General features: G+C 35.0%; 3 protein-coding genes across 7 annotated transcripts; 2 read left to right on the top strand and 1 right to left on the bottom strand.

Moving 5' to 3' along the window:
* The first annotated feature begins 283 nt into the window (after positions 1-283).
* Positions 284-4,620, top strand: LOC105964923 (uncharacterized). The gene is made up of 10 exons (XM_088821367.1): positions 284-288; positions 408-543; positions 664-1,219; positions 1,304-2,225; positions 2,277-2,571; positions 2,661-2,985; positions 3,066-3,330; positions 3,567-3,783; positions 3,907-4,265; positions 4,369-4,620. The coding sequence occupies exons 1-10, from the start codon at positions 284-286 to the stop codon at positions 4,514-4,516; spliced, it is 3,228 nt and encodes a 1,075-aa protein (XP_088677493.1). The 3' UTR covers positions 4,517-4,620.
* A 933-nt stretch (positions 4,621-5,553) lies between these two features.
* On the bottom strand, positions 5,554-11,410 carry LOC105965101 (uncharacterized). Of its 5 annotated transcripts, XR_016033288.1 has the most exons (11): positions 11,184-11,410; positions 10,924-11,054; positions 10,250-10,777; positions 8,872-10,158; positions 8,470-8,794; positions 8,120-8,384; positions 7,646-7,862; positions 6,721-7,100; positions 6,511-6,630; positions 5,771-5,880; positions 5,554-5,711 (listed from the first exon to the last, which is right to left on the bottom strand). XR_016033288.1 is itself a non-coding variant. In XM_088822443.1 (10 exons), the coding sequence occupies exons 2-10, from the start codon at positions 11,017-11,019 to the stop codon at positions 5,838-5,840; spliced, it is 3,261 nt and encodes a 1,086-aa protein (XP_088678569.1). In that variant the 5' UTR covers positions 11,020-11,054; positions 11,184-11,410; the 3' UTR covers positions 5,728-5,837. The 5 variants fall into 5 exon arrangements, 2 of the variants coding, with proteins under 2 accessions (XP_088678569.1, XP_088678568.1); XR_016033287.1 differs by lacking the exon at positions 11,184-11,410 and having other exon boundaries at positions 10,924-11,065; XR_016033289.1 differs by lacking the exon at positions 11,184-11,410 and having other exon boundaries at positions 7,684-7,862; positions 10,924-11,055.
* A 5,809-nt stretch (positions 11,411-17,219) lies between these two features.
* On the top strand, positions 17,220-18,290 carry LOC105964922 (F-box/kelch-repeat protein At3g06240). Its single transcript, XM_012989429.2, has one exon. The coding sequence runs from the start codon at positions 17,220-17,222 to the stop codon at positions 18,288-18,290; it is 1,071 nt and encodes a 356-aa protein (XP_012844883.2).
* The last annotated feature ends 2,310 nt before the right edge of the window (positions 18,291-20,600 follow it).

The following is a 20,600-nucleotide window of genomic DNA, read 5'->3' as shown; positions in this document are numbered from 1 at the left end:
ATATATATATATATATATATATATATATATATATATATATATATATACTGCAGTCATTTTCTATTCTAATTACTTCACACCAAATTTCGACTCGCACAGTCCGGATCCACAACACTATATTTTTACAATTATTATTATTTTTATCTCCTATTATCCAGTCCATTTTCTCTAATACTTGTTTGCTTCATTTATTTAATGATCAATTTGATCACATTATGACAATTAAGTTTTTATACATTTTTTTTCTATATGAGTTTGTATAATTAAATTTGTATAAATGTTAATGCTGTTATCAATATCACTAATAAATTTTATTATAATTGTTATCGTCATGTATTAAACTAATCATTAATTTCAATTTTAAAAATGCTAGTATATATTAAATAAATGTAGTGTTGATTTTTTAGGGAAGAAGATAAAGAAGAAAAGGAAGAGATTACGTTGATTGTGAAGAAAGAAGATAAAACTCCATTATGTTTGACTGATTATGTTTTCTCTTGGTCTATATCTGATATAATGAACAAAGATCTTTACAAGGATAAGGTGTTTCTTGAATTTAATTTAATCATAATATATAATTCTTGCATGCTTCATTTTTCCAAATATTTAATTTACTTCATTACAATACATATATACATACATTTGTGTCTTGGCATCGATCAGGTGAATCCAATTCCCGACACATTCTCGTCGTCGCACCATTACTTGAATTCCTTCGTGTTCCCGCTTCTCGAAGAAACACACGCCGATCTCCGCTCGAATATGCTGAGTGTGCACTCTGCACCCTTCTGCGAAATATACGATGTCGAAATATCGAAAGGATTCAACATTCCTAAGAACTTACAATACTCGATGGTATTGAAAAAATCGGGAAATAGCGACAACAGTCCCTTAGGGAAGTATCAACCCCAATCCGGCGATTTAATCGCGATAACCGATGTGAGACCAAAGTGCATTGACGATTTGAACAGGCCGAAAGTATCGTACCTTGTTGCTGTAGTTCAAGGCATGAAGGAAAAGAATCTTATCAAGATTCCGATCCTCTCGTCTAAGGTTATTGAATTCGATAGGGAAAGGGGTAGAATGGGAAATAGAGTACTGTTTGCCGTGTATCTTACGAACTTAACGACAAACAGGCGGATATGGAGCGGTTTGCATCCCGGCGAAGGTGGAAATATGAACATCATTAACTCTGTTCTTAATATCAATCCATCCGTAAGTGTTCGATTTATTACACGCGATTCTCTCTATATATATATACTGTGAAATTTTTATTGTTTGATTTTGTGTAATGTACAGGTAGAAGAGAATTGTACGCTTTGCTTGTCTACTAAAACCGAGAGCATTAACGTGTTAAAGTCTAGAGAAGTTATTAACTCATTTGGGCTTGACGATTCCCAAAAAGGTGCGGTTTCGAATTGCATTGCGTTGACTGAATGCCGACATGAAAATAGGGTGAAGCTGATATGGGGCCCACCCGGAACCGGAAAAACGAAAACGGTGGCTTCATTAGTATTCACCCTTTTAAAAATGAAGTGCAGGACACTGACTTGTGCTCCGACTAATGTTGCTGTAATGGGAGTTGCAAAGCGGTTGATGAGTTGTCTGAGTTGTACGTTGGAGTACGATACTTACGGATTGGGCGATATAGTTTTGTCTGGAAACGGTGAGAGAATGAAGATTAACGAGCACGAAGATTTGTATGATGTGTTTCTTGATTATCGTATTTCCGTACTACGTCACTGTTTCGCACCGTTGACTGGTTGGAAAGGTTGTCTTGATCAAATGATGTCCCTACTTGAAAACCCTCAGAGAATGTATCTCCGTTACTCGGTGCAACAAGAAGAGAGCAACGAAGACGACTTCGATGCTGATGTCAGCAGCAATCTCGAAGAAACATCATCAACAAGGAGTTTCTTGAAGAATTTAGTCATCCAAAATAAAAACGAAAACAAGAACAAAAATAAAAATTCCAAGGAACAAGAAAAAGTCATGAAATCGAAGGCAAATGATAAGCAAGACACGATTTTGATGACATTTGAAGAGTTTTTTACGAGGAGGTTTTTCGCTCTTAGAAAGCAGATAGTCGTTTGCACGACAGGGTTGTACACGCATATGCCGACTTTGTTGCTTTCTACGGAAGTACTAAAGGATATGATTCGATTGGTCGATACGCTCAAGCTACTTGAAACTTTGATTCGTAAAGTTGATGTAACCAATCAAAGGTTGTTAAAGCGGGCGCTGATAATTGGATGTGACGGAACTAATTTATGCAGAATCAGATTAGAGTGCCTTAAAGTAATGAAGTCACTCGGCGAAAGTTTTAGAGTCCCGAAAATTATCGAAGATCACGAAATTAGGAACTTTTGTCTAAAAAACGCGCGTTTAATGTTTTGCACTGTCTCGAGCTCTGCAAACTTACACACGCAAGGAGCTTTTGAAATGGTGATAATCGACGAAGCCGCACAGCTTAAGGAGTGCGAGTCGGCTATTCCGTTGCAGCTACCTGGTCTTCGCCATGCTGTACTTGTCGGCGATGAGAAACAACTCCCTGCTATGGTTACAAGCAAGGTTTTAATTTTCGAATTTTAAATTATTATTTAATTATCAATAATTGAGAAGTTTTATCGAATATTAATTTTTGCTCGGTATTGACGTAGATATGCGAGAAAGCTGGATTCGGGAGGAGTTTGTTCGAGAGACTTGTGATGTTAGGACATAACAAACACCTTCTCAATATTCAGTATCGAATGCATCCTTCGATTAGTTTGTTTCCGAATAACGAATTCTACGGAAACCGAATTAGCGATGGTCCAAATGTTAGAGAAAGAGGCTACGAAAAAAGATTTATCGAAGAAAAAATATACGGCTCGTTTTCTTTCATAAATATAACTAATGGGAAAGAGGAGTTCGATAACCGGCATAGTCGGAGGAATATGGTGGAGGTCTCTGCTGTTGCTGAGATAGTGTCCAAGCTCTATAAAGGTATATATTCTTATTATTAATCATTAGTACTGTATTTTTATTTTATTTTTTATTTTTAAATTATATTAATTGTTTTGTAGAATGTACGAAATCGAAGAAAAGGGTCCGTGTAGGTTGTATATCGCCATACAAAGCACAAGTATTTGCAATTCAAGAATCCCTTCGAAAGGCTAATTATAGCACCGATGCAAAAGACTTGTTTTCGGTAAATGTGCGATCTGTTGACGGTTTTCAAGGTGGCGAAGAAGATATTATTATTATTTCTACCGTTCGATGCAATGGGAATGGATTGGTTGGTTTTCTCGATAATCGCCAAAGAGCCAATGTAGCTCTGACTAGGGCCAGGTAGTGATCTACATTAAAATACAAATGTACAGTAGAACCTCGATAAATTAATACTCATAAATTAATAACCTCGCTTAAATAATAGTATCTCTCGGCCTCGACTCAGTGAAAACGTGTTAAATTATTAACTCGATTATTTAATAATTCGCTAAATTAATAGAATTTCCTGACACTGATAATTATATGAATTATATTAATATGGATGCTTATTTGTGTGTGGCTATTATACATTACAGGCACTGCCTTTGGATATTGGGCAGCGGCGCAACTTTGTTAAACAGCGGTTCGATTTGGCAAAAGTTAGTGATGGAAGCTAAAAATCGAGGCTGTTTTTATAATGCTTACGAGGATAAAAATTTGTCGCTCACTATTAGCAACTCACTAATCGAGCTTCGACCAATGAATTCGTTGTTCAGTGTGGACTCTACACTGTTCAAATTGGCTATCTGGAAGGTATACGATATCAATATGAACCGTCACATTACAGCCACAATGTATATATACTTTCGTTTTTCCTGTCATTTAATCTTGCAATGTTGTCTATATATCTATATATGTATGTGTATATATATATAGGTTTGCTTCAGTCCAAAATTCCACGAGTCTATTACGAGACTCAAAGACGTGGAAATTCACAAGGAAGTGGTTTCTATAGTGGTGAAGCTTTCGAACGGGTGGCGTCAGCAGGAGAAGAAAGACGAAAATGCCCCTAGCTCCTCTTCTCAGCTACTTGAATTGTATGATGTGAAGGGGACGATAAAACTTGCATGGACTATTGAAATAATGAGGCAAAATTCGGTGGAAACTCAAGTTATCAAAGTATTGGATGTCTTGCCTCAGTCGGAAATCGAACAGCTGTCGAAGAAATTCGATGCTTCTTTGGGGAACTACACTATGAATCAAATGAGCCGTTGTCTGTGCAAACAAAATCAAAGGTAAGCACAAACTTCCATGTCTTGTCGTAGACATATATAAGTGAATATTTTGTGATAGAATCAAATGAAGTATAAATATTTGGTTACTTGACGATGCATGCAGGGGGTTAATAATTCCGATGACATGGCCAATTAACGATGCACCGAGTACAACTAGCAACGAGCTAGCTACTCGGCTAGCAGCAATCTGCTTGAGGAACAATAATAATCAGCCTAGATCATCTCCCAAAACAAGGTATACTCTTCATTAGTATATTCTCGCGATGCATTTAGGGGTGTTTTTGTATTTAACCTGAGGAAAAATTGAAATAAATTCATCTTTTTGGGTGTTTTCTTTCCGACAGAAGATATCATGGGAGGAGAATCAATCGGGATCGGAGTTAAAACAGATAGACCGACACTATTGTCGTTATTCTTATTGTTTTCTTTTATTTCCTTATGTTTTTCAATGTTTTCTCTAGTTAATGAACAAATATGCATATTTTTTGTTTCTTTCGGAAATATAATCGTTCTTGCATGTAACTTGTACGCAAGGATCTGCGTAAAAGGTTCGTAATAAATTTTAAATTTTACCTATGAGTTTTAACCGGAAAAACCCGCTATTTAACTTTGTTTAAGTATAATGTAACATGTGAACATGAATATTGAAAAATCCTCTACTCCGGTAGACACTCCACACAGTGTTAAGCTAATAGTTATTATCCAATCCTTACAAAGTCAAAGGTATAGAATAACCAATTCAACGCGTTGAGGTACTCGTGGTTCAAGTCGTTCCTTTATATTATTCCTCGCAGTTTGTTCCAAACCTTATTTATCGGGATCGGGGAATGGACTGGAGCAATCAATTATTATTTTCTCAAGCACGCACAATTCTAAAACATGTAGCTAAGTAATTCAACGTCAGTGTTGCGATAGCCAACAAACTCGAACACTTTAAGGTGATGGTGGGGAAACTTTATAGGCTCTTTCACTTCTCTATCTTCCATGTGATCGACATCCGACTCTTGTGAGTCCACTATTATTACTTGTTTGCGATACGTGCATTTGCGTGTTAGGTATTTAGCCCAACATCTGTGCAAGATAATTCAAAAGTAAGTTTTTCAAAAAACACGAAAAACAACAGAATCAACGGCTAATTGATAGTGTTAGTGGTTTACTTCATGCAATGCAGGGGATTGATGGTTCCGTCGACATGGGAGGTTGATGGCGGGAAGGTTACTACTTACGATGGTAGTGATGAGGCAGCATCAATCACTTGGAGAGAGAATCACGCGCACACAACAAGATATTGATCGAACATAGTTTGATTAATGAATTGAGGATCACAAGAATCATTTTTTGTTATTCTCATTTTTTTATGTTTTGTTTCCGACAAAAAATACCGTGGAAGTGGAAGAATCAATCGGAACCGGAGACACTAGTCTCTCTCTCTCTCTCTTGTACAAACTGGTTTCGATCTGGTTACAACTTACACGCAATGATGATTACATTTCAGAAAAAAAAACATGATTTTTTTTTTCATTAGCTCCACATGGTGTATTTCACGATGTATAGGATCTCATAAGCCGACTATCAATTGCAACTCCGATCCGAATTGATTTTCCTCCATTGATATCTAAAAGAGAACACAACAAATAAATATTAATGGTGAGTTTACCAAAAAGTCCTCTCACCCACAAATTCATCCCAAAAGAGATAAATGTACTAAGCAATGTAACCGTTCATGAAATGATAGATATTTTTCAAGAAATAGAACCACGTCGAAAAATATTTTAAACTCAATATTTGTATGTACAAAAGTGTTTTTTTTTTCTTGCACACATTTTCCCTATTTTTTTTATTTTTTTTATTTATATTACTAGAATGTTAAATGTCGTTTCAAATTTACTAATACCATTTTGATTTTAAATGTGATTTTGACCATTTTTCAAGTCTGATTTTGGCAAAATTCAAAACACTAAAACCGTACACATTCGAGTTAGCTTTCTAATCAAACTTGAATCATCTGAATTGGCTGTCGCGTGAAAAAAAGTTATGTATGAATCGATTATACTTTGAGTTTTACTTGACTTAACACATCAAAGTTGTGGGCATTTGTTCATTAATTAATGCATATCTTTCTCATCCAATTCTTGGTGATTCGAGTTGGAATAGAAATCGAACTCAAAAAACTACAAATTATGTGTTCGGGACTTTGCCAAATTCTGACTCGAAAAGTGGGACCGGGTTTTAATTTACACTTTACCTTGTTGTGGATGATGATGGAGCACCTCTCAAAGTCAATGCTCCTAGTTGAGTAGCTAACTCATTACTAGTTGACTTCTTTCCATGGTCAACTGGCCACGTCATCGGATGCATCAACCCCCTTCATGCATCAACACAAAAATAAAAATAAAGAGAATCAATTATGTCTATGACAAAGCATGGCAAATTGTACACAACTTTGCTTGATTACCTTTGTATTTGTTTGCACAAGCAACGGCTCATTTGGTTCATAGTATAGTTCCCCACCACGGCATCGAATTTCTTTGCCAATTCCGATATCTCCCACCGCGGCAAAATATCCAAAACTTTGATAACTTGCTTTTCTATCGAATTTTCGATTACAATTTCTATAGTCCAAACTAGTTTTATTGGCCCCTTCACATCATAAAATTCCAATAGCTGAGAGGAGGCACCTCCCATTAAGTCGAAATTCTTAGGGGCATTTTCGTCTTTCTTCTTCAACTGACGCCACCCGTTCGACATCTTCACCAGCACAGAAACTGCGGCCTTGTGGATTTCCATGTCGTGGAATCTTGTAATAGATTGATGGAATTGTGCACTGAAGCAAACCTATATATATTAAAGAGAGAATAACATAGTATAAGCTATAATAAGCATAGTATTAGATGTAACTAATTTTTTTTTTTTTTTTTTCGGTTGAAAGGATTACGAAAATATCGATAGTCACAAAACTTTGTGGTTGAGTTGACCATTAGGCCGAAACAGAAAAAAAAAGAACATTCGAAACATAAACGACTTGAAAAAAAGGAAAATTACAGTTTATGTCCCTTAAGTTTGCACTGTTTCCACATGTGGTCCACCATGTTCATAAAAAATACATTTGGTCCCTCATGTTTCAACAATTTGAAACTTTTGATCATTTCGAGAGTGGTGGACACATGCTTGGTTCTGTTATTATTAACGGAAAATTGACGGACATGACCAAAAATGTAAAATCATTGAAACTTGAGGGACGAAAACTGTTTTTTTTTTTGTGAACATGGAGGATCAGTTGTGGAATTAAGGTAAACTTGAGGGGTGGAAATTTTAATTTTTCCCCTTGAGAAAACTTAATTGGTGAACTGAAATTTGTTGCTGTAATAACAAGTTTATACCTTCCAGTTAGACTCTTTGAATAGTATAGAGTCCATACCAAACAAGGAATTCAGCTCATTAAGCTGAATTAGAGCATTGCTTATTGCGAGAGACAAGTTCTTATCGTCGTAAGCGTTGTAATAACATCCCCGTTTTTTCGCATCTAACACCAACTTTCGCCAAATAGAATCGCTGTTCAACAAAGTCGCGCCGTTACCCAATATCCATAGACAGTACCTGTAATACAGTAGAACCTCGATAAATTAATAACCTCGCTTAAATAATAATTTCTCTCGGTCCCGACCCTGTGATAACGTATTAAATTATTAATTCGATAATTTAATAATTCGCTAAATTAATAGAATTTCCATAGTCCCAACTGTATTAATTTATAGAGGTTTAACTATAATAAATTAATAAATAGACGCATCATATTAATGTATGATGGAACAAAATCTGATATTAATGCATATGCAGATAATGGGGTAATCTACCTTGCTCTAGTTAAAGCTACATTGGCTCTTTGACGATTATCGAGAAACCCGATAGATCCGCTCCCGTTACACCGGACGGTGGAAATAATAATCACATCTTCTTCGCCACCTTGGAAACCGTCGACAGAGCGCACATATACCGAAAATAAATCATTTGCATCGGTGCTATAGTTAGCCTTTTCAAGTGATTCTTGAATTGCATACACTTGAGCATTGTAGGGAGATATGCAACCAACACGGACCCTTTTCTTCGACTTCATAGTTTCTACGAATCAATGTAAATTAAATATTAAAACTCGTAATACTAATGATCGAAAATATTTAATACATATTTGGAGAATTAAGAATACCTTTATAGAGTCTAGAAACAATTTCAACAACCACAGAGACTTCCACAATATTTCTCAGACTATTCCGGTTATTTAACTCCTCTTTCCCATTGGTTATATTTACGAAAGAAAACGAGCCGTATATTTTTTCTTCGAGGAATCTTTTCTCGTAGGATATTTTTCTAACATTCGGGCCATCACTAATTCGGTTTCCGTAAAACTCCTTATTCGGAAACAAACTAATGGAAGGATGCATTCTGTACTGAATATTGAGAAGGTGTTTGCTGTGTCCTAACTTCACAAGCCTCTCGAATAAACTCCTCCCGAATCCAGCTTTCTCACATATCTACGTCAATACCAAACAAAATATTAAAACTTATCGATTAACAATAATTAATAAACAATTAAAAATTGACTCCAAACCTTGCTTATAACCATAGCAGGGAGCTGCTTCTCGTCGCCGACAAGTACAGCATGGCGAAGACCAGGTAGTTGCAACGGAATCGACGACTCGCATTCTTTGAGCTGTGCAGCTTCGTCTATTATCGCCATTTCCAATGGTTTCATTCTTTTCGTGTATAATTTCACCGAACTCGAAACAGTGCAGAAAAGTACGCATGCATTTGTGAGACAAAAGTTCTTGATTTTACTATCGTCGATAAAATTTGGGACTGAGAAAGTTAAACGAAGGAGCTTCAATACTTTGAGGCACTCCAATCTAGTGCCACATAATCCCGTTTCTTCCACCCCAAATAAAGCTCGATGTACGCATCCGTCGTTAGTGATATTCACAGTACGAAGAAAATTTTCAAGTAATTGGAGCATATCAAGAACTACAATCATGTTCTTTACTACTCCCAAAGGTAGATAGGAAGTCGGCAAATGAGTGTACAAACCCGTCGTACAAACGAATAGCTTCTTTCGAAGAACAAAGAACTTCTTCGTAAAAAAATCATCAAATGTCATCGAAATTTTAACCTCGTCGCACTTGGATTTTCCCTTTTCTCGTGAAGACGCGTTTTGCTTCGACTTTTTTTTCTTGTTGTCCCTTTTATTTTGAATGACTAACTTCTTCAAGGAATCCCGTTTCGAAGTTTCTTTGAGATTTTCGCTCTTACCCGTATTTTCCATCTCCTCGTCATCCTCGTCTTTTTTGTTGATCTCCTTTTGTTGTTCAAAATAATGTAAATACTGGACTTGAGGGTCTTCGAGTAGTGACATCATCTGATCAAGACAACCTTTCCACCCAACTAACGGTGCAAAACAATGCGCTAATACAGAAACACGATTTTCAAGAAACACATCGTACAATTCTTCGTGCTCGTCAATCTTCATTCTCTCGCCATTTCCAAACAAAACTATATCGCCCAATCCGTAAGTATCGTACTCCAACGTACCACTCAGACAGCTCATCAGCCGCTTTGTCACTCCTACTACAGCAACGTTAGTCGGAGCACAAGTCACTGTCCTGCACTTCATTTTCAAAAGGGCGAATATTAATGAAGCCACCGTTTTCGTTTTACCAGTTCCGGGTGGGCCCCATATCAGCTTCACCCGATTTTCATGGCGACATTCCGTCAACGCAATGCAATTCAAAACAGCAGCTTTTTGGGAATCGTCGAGCCCAAATGAGTTTATATTTTCCCTCGACTTCGATACACGTAAGCTCTCGGTTTCCGTAAAGGAACAAAGTGTACACTTCTCTTCTAACTGCACACCGCACAAAAAAGACCAACAATTTAATCACAATTTTCAAATAAAGAAAGAATCGGAATCGGAATCGTAATAAAGAAAGTCTTACAGATGGATTGGTATTAAGAACAGAGTTAATAATGTTCCTATTACCACCAAAGCCCGGATGCAACGATTTCCATATCCGCATGTTTGTTATCATGTTCGTAAGATGAACGGCGAAGAGTCTCTTTCCGATTATGCACTTTTCGAAAACAATAGGTTGCGAAGATAGGATCGATATCGTAATAGATTCTTGATTCTTCATCCTTTGAACTAAAGCAACGGAGTACGGTCTTTCCGGTGTGCTCAAATCATCAATGCAGTTCGGTTCCACGTCGGTTAATGCAATTAAATCGCCAAACTCCGGTTTATACCTCCTCGGATTGTCATCACTATTTCGCGATCTCCACAAAACTATCGAGTAAAACAAGTTATTGTTACTTATTTTATTGACATCGAATATTTCGCAAGTGGGAGCAGAGTGCAAACTCGAGAATTCGGAGTTGAGATCGGCGTGTATTTCTTCGAGAAGCGGATTCACAAATGACTCCAAATAATTATCTGATGATGAGAATGTGTCTGGAATTGGATTCACCTGCCAATATTTACAAAAGAAAAAGGAAATTAAAGGGGCATCAGTAATATATACTTGGAACTTTCTAAAAGAAAAAAAACATATACTTAGTAAAATATTGGAAAAAATTAAGGATGTAAGAATTATAATTAGATTAATCAAGAAACCTTGTCCCTGTAAAGATCTTTGTTAATTATATCAGCTATGGACCAAGAGAAAACCAAATCAATCAATGCTGGCTGTTCATCATCTTCCTTCATCATCTTTTCTTGCTCTTTTTTTTTATTTATTTTCTTGCCTGAAAAATTCAACAGCAGTTATATATATATATATATATATATATATATATATATATATATATATATATATATATATATATATATACAACAAATAATCAAATTTTCAATTCGATATTTATTTCAAAAACCTTTGATCGCCTTCTTTAATTTTTTCTCTGGGGGCTAAACTTAGTAGCAAAGGAAAGAATCATAAGCAACTATAGAAGAAACAAAAACAAAAATATGAAAAAGTAATTAATAAAAAGAAAAAGATACTCAACTTGGTCCAAAGAAATCAATGAACAAAGCTTTTGGAAAGTGAAATCCGTACAAAAGACGAAATATTAAAAAAAGACCAGGAAGAATTAAAGATGACGACGAAAGTCAAGTATGGCCGACAAAATACATACATGCAAGACAACTGCAAATTTACAGTCCAATATATATATATATACATATATATATATATACATACATAAACTGTATTATTTGGAATTGGTTTACATTTGGAGTCTTGATTTACATACAGTGTTTGAATATTGAATAAAACATGTTGAAAGATGAACTGGGTTTCGGACACTTGACCAGTGTTGAACCCCATTCAACTAAAATATATGGGCAATTTACAAATAAGTCCATCAATGAGTACTTATTTATAAAGAGATCCAGATAATAAATTATTTTACAAAAAAATCCGGTTCCTTCGATCCTATATCCGGTAATAAACATCGGGTGGGTTTTCTGCTGCCACGTGTTCCTTTTTTTTATTTTTCTAAAACCCCTAAAGGTAAACCTTAGCGAGGAATCTATTATAAAATACAAAAAAAGAGACGCATGGCAGCAGAAGACCTACCCGGTGTTTATCACCGGGTGTAGGGTCGAACAAATCAAAAAGTTCACACATGGTCCAGATTTTGTAAAACACTAAAATAGCCTCATACTTTAATATGCTCTAATTTCATCATTTAATTTAATATAATCTCACTTTAACTCCAAATTTCACAAATTATTCAATTTTGACCCAAAACATATTTTTATGGACACTTTCGTCCGTCACCGCCGTTGACCACCGGTCTTCAGCGTTGACTTTTTTTTTTCTTCCTGATATTTTCGCCGGTTTCCGGCGTTGATTTTTTTTCCCTTTTCTTTTCTTTTTTTCTGTAACATTTTTTTCTAGTTTAAACAACAATATTGTTGTGATTGACAATAATATTAACTATATTACTGTTGAACAAAGTAAAATTAACTATACTACAGTTTAATACAATAATATTGCTATATTAATCTCTAGCACAGTAATATTAAAACAACAAAACTCAATATTATTCTGTAATAGAGTAATATTACTATGTTGACCATTCAACAAATGTAAACATAATCAAAAGCCAAAAGAATTAATACACTGTGAGTGACAATAGTAAACAATAGTAATATTACCGTTAACCACAGTAATATTACAATAATAAACAGTAATATTATTACGTTACTCCGTGAATAACTCAAACAAAACAAAATAACCCAAACAAAATAATGATATTGATGTGCTTGACAATAATATTACTATAACAACACTAATATTACCGTCAACCACGATAATATTATTGTGTTTACAGTAATATTACAATAATAGACAGTAATATTATTACGTTACTCTGCGAATAACTCAAACAAAACAAAAAAACCCAAAAAACATAATAATATTGATGTGGTTGACAGTAATATTATTTTTTTTACAGTTATTTTACTGTCAAGGACAGTAATATAATTACGTTGACTTGTCAACAAATCAAACAAAATAAAAAAAAATAACAAAAAAATAAATAATAATGTTACGTTAATTTACTGTCAACGGCAGTACAATTACATTAATGTATCGTCAACGGTAGTACAATTACGTTAATATATTGTCAGTGATAGTATAATCACCTTTAATGACAGCACAATTACGGTCAACGTTTAGTGGCGGACGTAAAAAAAAAGCACTAAAGAAAGACAACGCCGAAGAACCGGCGGCGGAATACACAGACCAGATGAAAAAAAAAAGAAAAAAAAGGTCAACGCCAGAATCTGACATTGACCGCTGGTTAACGCCGGAATCCGACGGCAAAAATTTTTTTTTTGAAAAAAAAAGTTATTGAAAAAAAAAAGTCAAAATTGAATTTTTGTGGTCAAAATTGAGTCGGATGTCGATCCCATAGGAAATACTTAATTCTGTAGTCCTAAATACCAAAGTCTAACAACTATGGTTTTTATCTAGCCTACGCAAATTTGTCAAGATTTTAAGATCTAAATTATTAAACTAAATACGAAAGTAAATAAACACTGGAAAATGTCAATTAAAAAGGACCTAGGATTTTATCTTCCCATATGCGATACTTCTTTCACCCAAATAAACCTTCATTATGCAAATTAAACTCCTTATTATTAACCCGAGAGACTAAAGTACTCATAACCCGCTGTCGCGTGTATTATAAGTCTACTATTCATAAACAATTCACTATCAAATTATGAATAAAACATTAACTAAAGTCTCATAAACGGCTATCTAAGGTGATATCTGTATGTCTACGACACCACATACATAATGTTAGAAAAATAGGTTCATAGCAACAAAATCCTAGATTAACAGGTTTAGCTACTCACGTTCTTTTGCGAAAACACCATAACAATAATAAAAATAAAGAGACGTAAGGAAAGAACTATGATGAAGATTTGACAGATCTTCGTCTTCGATTCTCCGTTTTCTCGCTCCTCTTACTCTAACATTGTGTAAAAAGTCTCGACAATTCATGCTTTTATTTGCCCATAAATAGGTGCTCCAACTTGGTAGAAGATCCGAGTTTTCTTGTGCAATTAAAACTCCAAATTTGCGCTTCCGCGTGTCCTCACACGAGCATGTTAGAATCAATAGAAAATCTCACACGGTCGTCTCAGATTTTGAGGCCTTTTTGTCAAAATTTTGCAGTTGACACGGCCATGTCAGAAATAAGTTAATTCTCACACGGCTGCCCCATGCCATTTTTCAGCCCCGACATGTTTTCTTCCATTTTCATCCGGTTTTGAACCGTTTTTGCTCATATCATCCTCGAAACTCCCGAATTTTCAAATTGTACCTAAAATACAGTAAACCAATAATTAAGCAACATTATATCAATAAATGTCCACAATAATCCTGGTAAGAAAGTATAACTTGAGCGTAAAATCTACACTCAACAAAAGTAATTAAAGAAAAAAAACTGGAAAACAGGAGATGAAAAATGATAATAATAATAATAATAATAATAATAATAATAATAATAATAATAATAATAATAATAATAATAATAATAATAATAATAATAATAATAATAATAATAATAATAATAATAATAATAATAATAATAATAATAATAATAATAATAATAATAATAATAATAATAATAATAATAATAATAATAATAATAAATAAATAAATCAATAAAAATGATAATTGTAGGACCAGAAATGCTGAATGCAGTTTGGCCGAAAATTACATATAAGGGTAGTATAGTACTTTTGCTTCTCCAAGGGGTATGTCAAGTGATGAGTTGGACTTGAGTTTGTCCCTAGTTTATTTGGTGGCTAGGGGGTATATAAAATAACCCAAAAAAAAAAAATCAAAATGAAAACATATTTAAATAATTTAAAATAAAAAACCGAACATAGAAATAAAACAAAATAAAAAAAAATTAACCAATTTTTTTTTTTAAATTGAAATAAAGAAAACTATTAAGAAAAAAGGAAAAATATTAACTGAAATGGCGTAATATTCGGTGATATTAAGGGGAATTACGTATTTAAAAAAATAATTGATTTTCCATAATAATATAATATGGTAACTTTCAGTAATATTAAACTGACTAATTGCCGCGGAACTTTTACTGAAATTGGTTAATTTGCAACGGTAGTCTCATTTGTTAATTTTCTAACTTTCTAAAAAAGTTGAGACTCTCAACTAAAAATAGTCGAAAACTTAGAATCTGAAGGTCGTTCGACAAATTCAAAACCAATCAACAACTTCTTTGATTACTTTTACGAGCTAAAAATGAAGAAAAACAATAAAAAAAAATTTGAAGGGTGTAAATAAAATTTGAAGGATGTAATCGTGCTGTACAGCAAGGGAAGTATAATTTTTACTTTTTAAGTAATCGTCCACTAGAGGACAGGACTATAAGCTCTTAGTTTTTTAGTAGTGTTTTTTTTTTTTTTTTTTTTTTTTTTTTTTTTTTTTACTACTTATCCTAAGAAATATAAAAACAATTCTGAAGGGTGTAACGTGCTGTACAGGACGGGTAGTATGAAAAATATAATAAATAAATTAAGTAACCGTTCCCTAGAGGACCGGAATCGGTTTTAGGCTTTTTTTTTCTTTTTTGTTATACTTTATTCCTTAATATTATTACTATACTAATTATGAATTTCTATAATTTGGTAGGGTGATCATGGTGATTATGAAGGAGGATTTGATAATAAATATGCAAACGAGTACAATAATTTTCCCGTTTTGCAAAGTACGAAAACTTGAAGATCTTCAAGGAATCGTGCTCCGCAAAATGTGAGCTTCAAAAAATTTTGAACTCACCGTTCTGTAGAAGACGAAACCCCAACAATTTTAAAAAATAAAAATAAAAAAAAATATTTTGAACTTCACGTTCTCTAGGCCACGAACACGTGAAGTTCTTCAAGCAACCGTTCTGCAGAGCACGATTGCTTGAAGAATCTTCAAGATTTCGTGCCCTAGAGAACGGAAAGTTCAAAATATTTTTTTTTTTCGAAATTCACCTAGATTTAATCCTAACCATGAGTTTTTTTTTTCCCATAATCGAGTCTCGTTTGCTACGGATTGAAAATCGAAATATTCTCCGAAATTTGAAGGTCTTGATAGAGTTTGAGAGTAGGAGAGAGAATTAAAAAAAAAAAAGATCCTGCTGTACTCAGTAAAAGTCTCGTTGCAAATAGCAACACCCAATATTAAATGAATGCATTTTAAATAATTCGAGTCAGTTAGGTTTATTATGACAAATATCAATAATACAAATTGATTTATTATTAAGTTAAAGTTCAATGGGCCCTTTTGTAAAGGCGACCGTTATATGCAAGCCCATTTTTTTATTAGTTCAAACCCACATAAAAAGATTTATTAGTTCAAACTCCTAAATTAATTTATTTTTATTACATCAAGACCAAAGAGGACGAATATACCCTTATCCACAAATAATACCTAAATACAAATAAATCATATTTTTTATTTGTACAAGACCAAAAAATTAAAAAACTCAAAAGAAAAAAAAAAAAAAAGAATACATAAAAAGAATACGGAAAAAGAATACGACAGTCGCACGACCACCGCAGAAGACCGCCGCACGACCACCGCACAAGACTGCCGCACGACCACCACTAGACCGCCGACGACGATCAGCAAGCCACTACCACCGCACCACCACCACCAAACCATCTCCACCGCACCATCACCATCACCCCACCACCACCAACAAGTCATTTTTACTAAACTTTTGTTTGTCAATTCAAAAATATTAATCGAGCATCGATTCTTGATAAATATGCGTGGATGAACATTAATCTATGCTTACTTCTTGTTGGGTTGCAATGCGTTAGCCGATTTTGGAAAAAAAATTGAGATTGAAATTGATTTTTTTGTGTGTTTTCGTTGTTTTCCCAAATCGGTTTATCCAGACCGATTTTGTACACGAAAATCGGCTTCACAATACCGATTTTTGTTAACAAAATCGGCGACACAACGCCGACTTCACAAGTCAAAATCGGCGTTGTAACGCCGATTTTTTTTTTATGATTTTTGTTTTTTATTTGGTTTTGAATTTCATTAAGGGTAAATTAGTATTTTTATGTTGGAGGTCTTGAACTAATAAAAAAACGGGCTTGCATATATCCGCCGCCTTTTGTAAATAGCCTCTATATATATATATATATATATATATATATATATATATATATATATAATTTTATTTTATTTTATTTTATTTTATTTTGCGATGATATCTTCCAAATTAGTCGGAAAGCCAAATCCCATACAACTTCTTTCTCTCTCCCAGAGTCATCAATACATGGGAGATAGTATACGTATCTATGTATATATATACGCACATTCACACACCGAGAGTCTGCAAAAAAAAAAAAACTCCAAAACCATGGCCGATACAACACCCGATCTTCCACAGGAAATCATAGAACTTATCCTCTCAAAATTATCTCTCAAGTCTCTTCTTCAATTCAAAACAGTTTCCAAGTCATGGAATACTTTGATCTCCGATCCTATTTTCGTCAAAAATCATCACCAACAATCCAAGGAATCGAACTCGAACAATCTTTTTCTACATAAAAAGTCATGGAATTCTTCCGACGGGTTTTCTTTGGTTCGATTGGAAGACGAAAAACTCCGAACCCAACGAGTAATAGAACCCCCCCATGGATGGGAGCACATCTTATGTTTTTGTGAAGGTTTGCTACTTATACAACAATACGGGTCCCGGAGAATAGCGTTGTGGAATCCATCAACCGGAGCAGAGAAAAGTCTCTGGCTCCCTTACAATTGCTTTAAGTCGAACTTCGGGCTCTGTCGCGATCCAATCACCGACGATTTTAAGGTTGTTATCGCGTCATGGGAACACTACATGGTGTACTCTTTCAAGAACAACTCTTGGAAGAAGAGGATCAAATACGAATGTGTCGAGTACTATCGGACACAGTATATCCCGGGTGTCTGCGTTGACGGGGCTAGCTATTGGCTTTGGCGAAGCCAGAATGCTACGATAATTATGTATTTTGATCCGAGAGACGACAAGTTCAAGATCTTGCAGGAGACGGAGAGTGTTGTTGTGGAGGGAAACGAACCGGTTTTCGTGGCTGAATTGAGAGGCCGTTTGTGCGTTTATTGCAATAACGGCAGAGACAAGGAGACGATTCTTATTTGGACAAAGGGAAAGGGCATTGACAACAATTCTTGGAACAAGTTGATGAATGTTGAGAATGTGACGATGCCGATTTTGTGGTTTGAGCCGAAATGTTTCATCGGAAATAAGATTGTGATTCGGAATGCGAAAGACGATAGACTAGTGGTCTACAACCCTTATGAGAAGACGTTTGAACAATTTGATCAAGACAAAGAGGTTTGTGATCAGGTTGGATTGATTCCATATGTGGAGAGTGTGTTTTTCCCCACTCAAAACACCAAGCTCAAGAGGAAGCGAAAGGATTTATAAATACATATTTAGGCTCAATTTACATTTCTGAATGAATAAACAACCAGCATGTCATGGTCTATGTTTTTTCTTATTGATATGTTTCTAAATTATTATTATTAAATTTTTATTTGTGTGTGTATTTTGATTTCCCGTATGGTATTAGTGTTTTTCATGGTTACTAAGATGGTACGATTTATGATTCAAATCGTACGACAAATCGTACTGTTTACGATTCAATTGATACGATTTATGATTCGATTCGTATGATTCATACAATTTTCAGAAAATATGTATATTTTGAAAATAAAATAAAAAATTATGCTAAAATATATTTGAAAAAAACATAATCTTTGGTTATTTTTTCCATGGTCCGATAAGTCCATTATAGGCTACTTATTCACATCTAGATTCAACCTTAGAACTCTTTTACAAAAAAAAAAAAAAAAAAAAAGACAAACTTCAGATGTGTGTAAAAGACTACTATACCCCCTCATATTTTAAGATACTCAAATGGGGGAATTAGCTAGAGGTCCCTCGAAAATGTCCTCTAAGCCACGCGGATTTTGTCATTTTGCTCAAGGTCCCTATACGCTCTCCCTCTAACGGAATCGCTATCGAAAACTAGCAGTAACGGTGTCGCGGTGATTTGAACAACTTAGTTGTATTAATAAGCAACATCTTAGTTAATATACAGTGAAGAAAAAACTAAAACAAAGAACAGATGCTTCCCATAACATATGCACAATGATTTGCACAACTTAGTTGTATTAATAAGAGTAAAAAGCAGTTTGCCCCCTAAACTATGGGCCGATTTGCACTTTACTCCCTAAACAAAAAAAATTTGCACGTTTTTACCTAAACTCGTTAATTCGTAGCACGGTGCCCCCTAAACTCAATTTTCCGGCAATTTTGACCGGAAAGTGAAAACATGTGCTTTGCACGTGAGATTTGGAGGGGTAAATTTGTCCCTTCACTTGCATCTTTAATATTAAATACAAATAAATATTTAAAAAGAAAAAAAAAAAAGAAAAAAGAAAAAAAGAAAAGAAAAAGAAGCTGGGGAATATGGGATGAAGATCGATGAGATGCAGAAGTGGAGAACGGCTGCGTGGTGAGGGTGAGCAGTAAGCGGAGGACAACAGAAATATAGTGGAGTTTTGGCTGCCGACGAAATTGAGCGGCGGGTGGCAGAAACAAGATACTGAAATTTGGGCAAGATGTCTTCCACAAGCTGTGGGCTGGGATTTTTTTTCCAAATTTGATGAAGATCCCTCTTCTTCAATCTTCTCTTCCTAATTTGCTCCCCTCCCTCCGCCTGCCCTACCGGAAAACGCCGCCGCCACCTCCACACACGCAATTCCACTTCCAAATTGACGTTGTAATGTCGAAATTAACTTCATTTTTCGGCAAATAAATGTCAAATTTTCCCCTTAAATTCGACACCTACCTGTTATGTCGAAATTTTTTAAAAGAATCGACACTTGTGTCAACCTCAGCAAAAACCTCTTAACAAAAGATGTCTTCAATTGCTTCAACCTCAGAAAAGAATCGACAGAAAAACCTCTTAACAAAAGATGTCTTCAATTGCTTCAACCTCAGCAAAAATGGCGTCAATCGCCTCCATCAACAAATTACCTTGTAATTCCTTGAAGAATTCGTCTCAGAACTCTAAATCAGCGCCGATTGTTGCCTCGTGTAGCGTTAATCGGGTCAAATTTCCGGCACTCTCGACGGCGAAGGTGAAGCGGGATTTCTCCGTTCGGTTGGTGAGCGACGATGAGTGGGGTCCTGACAGCGAGCCTTCCTCCGCCGGAGTGGCGGTTCAGGAGGAGAAGCCGTCAGAAATTGATGTGTTGAAGAAGCAATTGGTGGATTCGTTTTACGGAACGAACAGGGGATTGAGTGCTTCTAGTGAAACTAGGGCTGAGGTTGTGGATTCGTTTTACGGAACGAACAGGGGATTGAGTGTTGGGGTTGTCTAGGGTACGACAAGGGTTGTACTACTCGGACCCAAACGATTTAATCTGGTGCGTAGAAAATATTTAGTAAAAATTTATAGTCGTTGATTTAAAGTACGAACTAGTACGATCCAGTACGAACCTATGAATTAATAAATTAAAGTACGAACCCAGTAAAAATAGATCGTACAAAGGTCGTACTCCATCGTACTTCATGTAAAATTACTTTATTAACCTTACATTATTAAACCAGAGAATTAAAAGTAGGGTTAACTGTACTTTGCCCCTAACTTTGGTAATTTTTGCTCTTTGCCCCCCAAATAAAAAAAAAATTCCACAATCATACCTTGACTAACTAAGTTAGCACAAT

Source organism: Erythranthe guttata, chromosome 8, assembly GCF_056151865.1.
Source record: "Erythranthe guttata isolate IM_541 chromosome 8, IM_541, whole genome shotgun sequence".
NCBI lineage: Eukaryota > Viridiplantae > Streptophyta > Magnoliopsida > Lamiales > Phrymaceae > Erythranthe > Erythranthe guttata.
Note: the sequence above shows the minus strand (reverse complement) of the source record. Positions and strands in the feature narration are given on the sequence as shown.